General features: G+C 49.9%; 1 protein-coding gene across 2 annotated transcripts in view; it reads left to right on the top strand.

Moving 5' to 3' along the window:
- Positions 1–388: 388 nt before the first annotated feature.
- The window catches only part of LOC129715478 (lysophosphatidic acid receptor 6-like), an 8,295-nt gene continuing 1,260 nt past the window's right edge, over positions 389–7,423 (top strand). The window contains exons 1-2 of one of the 2 annotated variants that reach the window (XM_055665361.1): positions 389–638; positions 5,429–7,423. The exon at positions 5,429–7,423 is cut by the window's right edge and continues 1,260 nt beyond it. In XM_055665361.1, coding sequence (XP_055521336.1) covers positions 5,650–6,717 — 1,068 coding nt within the window. In that variant the 5' untranslated portion in view covers positions 389–638; positions 5,429–5,649 and the 3' untranslated portion in view covers positions 6,718–7,423. Of the gene's footprint in view, positions 639–4,457 lie in introns of both variants that reach the window. The other variant, XM_055665362.1, reaches the window with a different exon arrangement.

Genomic DNA, 7,423 nt, shown 5'->3' with positions numbered 1-7,423 from the left:
TGCTGTCTGTCCGGCTGAGTTACCCCAGCATTTTTGGTCTATTTTAGGAATAAGTTAATCCTTTCGATGTATTAATGTCATGTGTACCAAGCAACAAAAAAAGGCTTTATTGTGCAGGAAGTACAGTTAAATCAGATAACACTCCACATATATAAAATCCAGGTAAACACAAGCACAATGGGTGGAGTGAATGTAAATCTATTAAGACAGGTTGCATTAAGGGCTGTAATTTTCTTGTAAGGAGAAGTAAGAAAGATAAGAGCTGTTTAAAGCATATTCGGGAAGATATGTGAATCACATTTCACATGTTTTATGACTTCAGCTCTATTCGGAGATGTGCCAACTATTGACTTCCTCATTGCAATCAAACAGATTCATCAAACCTGAAACCTCCTACACCCCTCAATGTTCAATGACCATTCAAGGGGAAGGGAAGTGAGAAATTCACACAGGGAGCGGGGGAAATTTACAGAGTTAGGAAATTTACTGAAGCAGGAAATTAACTCTCCCCTTACGGCCAGGAGTGACTCAGATGGAAGTAGACTGTGACAAAGAGAGGATTGCTTGGCGAGAGAGAGAGAGAGAGGGAATTATCGGGCAGACTTCAGAGATTCAACGTGCAAAGTGCTGTGGAGTTGGTGAGTCTGTTCTCTATTGCATTTAGAAGGATGAGGGGTGGGGGGACATAATTGAAACTTGCCATACCAGTGAAATGCCTGGATAGAGTGGATGTGGGGAGTATGTTTTCACTAGTGGGAGAGTCTGGGACCAGAGGCTGTGGCCTCACAATTAAAGGATGTTCCTTCAGGAAGGTGAGCATCCAGAGGGTGGTGAATCTGTGGAATTCTTTGCCACAGTGGGCAATGGAGTCCAAATCAATGGATGTTTTTAAGGCAGAGATTGACAGATTCTTGATGAGTAAACAGGGTGTGAGGGATTATGTGGTGAAGGCAGGAGAATGGGGTTGAGGGGGAAAGATAGATCAGTCATGATTGAAAGGCAGAGTAGACTCGATGGGCCGAATGGCTTAAATCTGCTTCTAGAAGTAATGAACTCTTGGACTTTTCTCGCTGCTACCAGATGCAGGAGCCGGAGAAAATGCATAGCAAAAGGATTTGAGTTTCATAGCAAATGGATTTGAGTATAGGAGCAGGGAGGTTCTACTGCAGTTGTACAGGGTCTTGGTGAGACCACACCTGGAGTATTGCGTACAGTTTTGATCTCCTAATCTGAGGAAAGACATTCTTGCCATAGAGGGAGTACAGAGGAGGTTCACCTGACTGATTCCTGGGATGGCAGGACTTTCATATGAAGAAAGACTGGATAGACTTGGCTTGTACTCGTTGGATTTAGAAGATTGAGGGGGGATCTTATAGAAACGTACAAAATTCTTAAGGGGTTGGACAGGCTAGATGCAGGAAGATTGTTCCCGATGTTGGGGAAGTCCAGAACAAGGGGTCACAGTTTAAGGATAAGGGGGAAGTCTTTTAGTACCGAGGTGAGAAAATTATTTTTTACACAGAGTGGTGAATCTGTGGAATTCTCTGCCACAGAAGGTAGTTGAGGCCACAGTTCATTGGCTATATTTAAGACGGAGTTAGATGTGGCCCTTGTGGCTAAGGGGATCAGGGGGTATGGAGAGAAGGCAGGTACGGGATACTGAGTTGGATGATCAGCCATGATCATATTGAATGGCGGTGCAGGCTTGAAGGGCCGAATGGCGTACTCCTGCATCTATTTTCTATTTTTCTTTGTTTCTATATTAACCGTGACCTCCAGGTTCGAGAACAGCTTCTTTCCATCAAACATTAACCCCTTGAATTATGTTGGAAGGAACTGCAGATGCTGGTTTAAACCGACAATAGACACAAAAAGCTGGAGTAACTCAGCGGGGACAGGCAACGTCTCTGGAGAGAAGGAATGGGTGACGTTGCATGTCGAGACCCTTCTTGCGAAGCGCGGTCTCGACCTGAAACGTCACCCAGAGATGCTGCCTGTCCCGCTGAGTTACTCCAGCTTTTTGTATCTAATCCAATGTTGGGCGAGTCCAGAACCAGGGGCCACACAGTCTTAGAATAAAGGGGAGTCATTTAAGACTGACGTGAAAAAAAACGTTTTCACCCAGAGAGTTGTGAATTTATGGAATTCCCTGCCACAGAGGGCAGTGGAGGCCAAACACTGGATGGATTTAAGAGAGAGTTAGATAGAGCTCTAGGGGCTAGTGGAGTCAAGGGATAGGGGGAGAAGGCAGGCGCGGGTTATTGATAGGGGACGATCAGCCACGATCACAATGAATGGCGGTGCTGGCTCGAAGGGCCGAATGGCCTCCACCTGCACCTATTTTCTATGTTTCTATGATAGATTGAAGAAGAACAAAAGAAAGTGCCCTAATCTACCAAAGCAGTGTAGCAGAAAGATATAGGAATACAGGAAAAGAAAAAGAGAAGTGGAGATATTCCTTGCCCCTCATCCGCCCCCCTCCCCCTCCCCCTCCCCCCCCACCCTCACCCAACCCATTAGAGTTCAGTAAAGGGTGTCCATCTCTTAAGAACTTGATCTGGTTTGTCCGCCGAGACAAGCATAATGATTTTCACATTATATGTTAATACATTTTAACATGAACGTCCACCACAGTGACTCCTCCGCATTCCTCACTGTGATGGAAGGCGATAAAAAGTTCAATCTCTCCCTGGTTTGTCCTCCAGTGGTTGGACAATTATTGAGAAGTTAATAATTAAACCTATTCTGTAAACGGCCTGACCCACGAGCATGCGACTCTATGCGGCAAGCGTGACCTAACGTGGTCGCTTGAGCCGTACGGCCTCGCGGGGCCGGTCCCACTTCGATCGCCAGAGCTGTATGGAGCTGGTCCCGACATCGCGCGGGGCTCCGAAAAACTGACCGGGTTCAAAAATTCCGCGTGGCAACGGCCTGTTGCCCGCAGCCGGGCGTGCGCAGCATCTTGACGCCGTACATCATGCGCGAACTTCCCGCGGACTTCGCTCGAACTTCACATCAACTCATACGGGATCACTCGACCTCTGCACGGCCCCCATTTGCGGTTTGGTCACGCTCGCCGCTTGCAGGCGCATGCTCGTGGGACAAGCCCTGTACGGGGATCACTCGACCTCCGCGCGGCCCCTGTGCGGCCCCCGCTTCCGGTTTGGTCGCGCTCGCCGCATGCAGTCGCATGCTCGTGGGATAGGCCCTTAAGTTTCACTGAGGTCCCTCTCAACCTTGTAAACTCCAGCGATTACAGGCCCAGTGCTGTCAAACACTCATCCTACGTTAAGGCAATCATCTCTGCAATACTGATTTGGTATTTAAGGCAATACTGATTTGAGAATTAAGGGACAGACGTTTAGAGGTAACATGAGGGGGAACTTCTTAACTCAGAGAGTGGTAGCTGTGTGGAATGAGCTTCCTGTAGAAGTGGTGGAGGCAGGTTCGATTTTACCATTTAAAAATAAATTGGATAGGTATATGGACGGGAAAGGAATGGAGGGTTATGGTCTGAGTGCAGGTAGATGGGACTAGGTGAGAGTAAGTGTCTGGCACGGACTAGAAGGGCCGAGACGGCCTGTTTCCGTGCTGTAATTGTTGTATGGTTATATGGTTATCTCCGGAGTCATTCTCGTAAACCTCCTCTGCACCCTTGCCAGAGCCAGCACATCTTTCCTCAGATACGGGGATTACATTCTAATCCTCTCGAAATAAATGCGAGCACTGCATTTGCCTTCCTTACCACTGATTTTGCCTTGCAACCGACAAGTAAAGGAAATTGGGCAACTTAAAATTTGCGTTTGCAGAAAAACAGCAAAGATTCCAGTTCGATCTTAAGCTGTGTATACGATGGGATTTAGTTACCACTTCCTTATTTGCAGTGAGACTTTGATCGGGCAATACATTTCACTTACAACTCACATAAATTCAGGACTCTTGACATATGAAAGCTCTCGGGAATTTCACCAGAGTGTAAACTATGTGTAGTACAACATTGACAATGGAGACGCAGGTTTAAGGAATGTTGATTGAAGCAGTGGCCAAAAATGCTCTCCAAAGACTCTACTTTGAAATTTATCAAATAGTTAAATGCTTGGACAAAGTGGATGTGGAGAGGATGTTTCCACTGGTGGGAGAGTCTAGGACTAGAGGTCACAGCCTCAGAATTAAAGGACATTCCTTTAGAAGAAGATGACGAGGAATTTCTTTAGCCAGATAGTGGTGAATCTGTGGAATTCTTTGCCACAGACGGCTGTGGAGGCCACAAGTCAGTGGATATATTTAAAGCAGAGATAGATAGATTCTTGATTAGTGCGGGTGTCAGATGTTATGGGGAGAAGGCAGGAGAATTGGGTTAGGAGTTAGAGATAGATCAGCCATGATTGAATGGCGCAGTAGACGTTGGGCCGAATGGCCTAATTCTGTTCCTATCCCATATGACCCTACTTCCTTAGAAGGCCAAGGACAGGCGGCACAGTGGAGCAGCGGTAGATTTCTTCCCTCGCAGCGCCAGAGACCCGGGTTCGATCCTGACCACGGGTGCTGCGTGTACAGAGCTTATAGGCCACGTGGGTTTTCTCCGGGTACTGCAGTTCCTCCCACACTCCAAAGACAGACAGGTTTGTAGACGAATTAGCTTGGGATCGATGGTCGGTGCGGACTCGGTGGGTCGAAGGGGCTATTTCAGTAAACAAAAATTAAGCCAAAGATCGACACAAAAAGCTGGAGTAACTTAGCGGGACAGGCAGCACCTCTGAAGAAAAGGAAAGGGCGACGTTTCGAGTCGAGACCCATCTTCAGACTGGTGTTCAGCAAGTCCCAACAACTCACACCAACGTCTTCAAAAACCCCACATTGGGTCGCTATTTGTTCCGTCTGAAGAGGGGTCTCGACCGCGAAACGTCACCGATCCCTTCTCTCCAGAGATGCTGCCTGTCCCGCTAATTGACCCCAGCATTATGTGTTTATCGTCGGGGTATATAGCAATATCTGCAGTCCCTTCCTCCACATCACAGATTCATAGAAACATAGAAAATAGGTGCTGGAGTAGGCCATTCGGCCCTTTGAGCCAGCACACCATCCAATATGATCATGGCTGGTCATCCAAAATCAGGTCCCACTATCTCCCCATATCCGTTGATTCTGTTAGCCCTAAGAGCTAAATCTAACTCACTCTTGAAAACATCCAGTGAATTGGCCTCCACTGCCTTCTGTGGCAGAGAATTCCACAGATTCACAACTCTCTGGTTGGAAAAGTTTTTCCTCATGACCCCTTATTCTTAAACTGTGTGTGACCCCCTAGTTCTGGACTCCCCCAACATTGGGAAACATTTTTCCTGCATCCAGACCGTCCAATTCCTTAAGAAATGCGTATGTTTCAATAAGATCCCCGCTTATTTCTGTTCCTTTGTCCTGTTGACCTCAGGACCGTGGACTACCAAGGCCACCGTTTCCCAGGAACCGGACTGATCTTCAGAAGAGTGAATTCTCCGAACAAGGGCCATTAATTTGAACGTTGGAGAAAGAAGTAAGATCGCCGGACACAAGGCCACTGTGGTCAGAAGAAAATTCCAAGAACACTTTGGCTCATTTTTCTCCAAGAGACTCAGGGTGATTGACTTTGAGCCCACCCCCCACCTTCCCTAAATGGCTACAGGGGCGCCCTGGACTGAGGGGACAATGTCTTCCTTCTGGTCCCTCCCGACTTCTAACGCCAACCTCACAGGTGCCAACAGCACCCAAGGGTGTCTCTTGAGCGCCGACTTCCAGTACATCATGTTCCCGGTGGTGTACAGCCTGGTTTTTGTCCTGGGCACCACCTCCAACGCCGCAGCCCTCTGGTTCTTCTTCAGGACCAAGGAGACCCTCTCGCCATCCGACGTCTTCATGGTCAACCTGGCCGCGATCGACCTCGTCTTCGCCTTGACCCTGCCGTTCAGGATCGTCTACCACGCCCTGGGCAACGAGTGGACCTTCGGCGAGTGGGGCTGCAAGATCACGGGCTCGCTGTTCTTCGCCAACCTCTACGGCAGTTCCCTGTTCCTCACCTGCATCTGCGTGGACCGCTACATCGCAGTGGTCCACCCTCTCCGCTCGCTTGCTCTCCGACGCCCCCGATACCGGGTGCTGGTCTGCCTCGCCGTCTGGCTGGTCCTCGCCGCCTGTATCCTCTACCTGATGCTCAAGGGGCCACTGACCAGCCACTTCCCCGACGGCAGGACAGCTTGCCTGGAGAATTTCTCCAGCGGCTCCTGGAGTGGCCGTATCTCAAGTATCAGCATCGTCGGGGCGGTGATTGGCTTCTTCATGCCCGTGTTGGTCATCGCAGTGTGCTACTCTCTCATCGCCCGGCGTCTATTGGAGCCGACGGCCGGCAACGCGGTCCATGCCGTGAAGAGGCGAGCACTGCGGACCGTGCTGGTAGTCCTCTGTGTCTTCCTAGTTTGCTTTGTGCCGTACCATGTTGTCCAGTTGGTCCATACCCTCCTGCGCCTAAACCCGGGCCCGGCGAGCTGCCGGATCATCCGCTTCACCTACTCGGCTCGACGGGTCACCATGGCCCTGACCAGCCTCAACAGTTGCCTCGACCCCCTGATCTACTCGCTGGGACGCCGGTTCTCACCGTCACCCCGTGCCTGGTGTTGCGGCCGCCGGCGCCGAGCCTCCCTCACCATCACCTTCCGCAGCAAGGAGACCACCCGGAGCAAGAGCTAGGCTCCTAGACAGTGCAACGTCTAGACTGCATCCAGAGTCCAGTGTCTAGACATTACCCAGAGCAAGAGCTAGGCTCCCAGACAGTGCAGCGTCTAGACTGCATCCAGAGTCCAGTGTCTAGACATTACCCAGAGCAAGAGCTAGGGCCCCCAGACAGTGCAGCGTCTAGACTGCATCCAGAGTCCAGTGTCTAGACATTACCCAGAGCAAGGGCTAGTCCCCAGCCAGGCCGTGTCTGGACAGCACCTGTCGTCTAGTCCAGACACTACCCAGAGCAAGAGGTGTCCTCCAGACAAGGCTATGTCTAGACACCACCCAGTGTCTAGACACTACCACAGCAAGGGTTAGACCATAGACAGACTGTGTCTAGACAACACCCAGAGTCTAGTGTCTAGTCAGTACCCAGAGCCAGGGCTAGTCCACCAGACAGCCGTGTCTAGACAACACCCAGAGTCTAGTGTATAGACAGTGGGGACCCAGACATGATCTTGTGTAGTCAGAGGGAATCCAGACTTGGGAATCCAGTCTTAATGACCAAGATGTTGCTGTGTCTAGACAGCACGCAGAGTCTAGCGTCTGGACAGTTGGAGCCCAGTCAGGAATTTCACTAAATAGTTGGTGCCCAGACAAGAATGTGTCTAGACACTGACCAGAGCAAGAGCTAGTCCCCCAAACAGGGCTACGTCTAGACAGTACATGGCGTCTA

This window comes from Leucoraja erinacea, unplaced genomic scaffold (assembly GCF_028641065.1).
Source record: "Leucoraja erinacea ecotype New England unplaced genomic scaffold, Leri_hhj_1 Leri_119S, whole genome shotgun sequence".
NCBI classification, from domain to species: Eukaryota; Metazoa; Chordata; class Chondrichthyes; order Rajiformes; family Rajidae; genus Leucoraja; species Leucoraja erinaceus.
The sequence above is the reverse complement of the archived record's forward strand: the minus strand, read 5'-3'. Positions and strand labels throughout refer to the sequence as shown.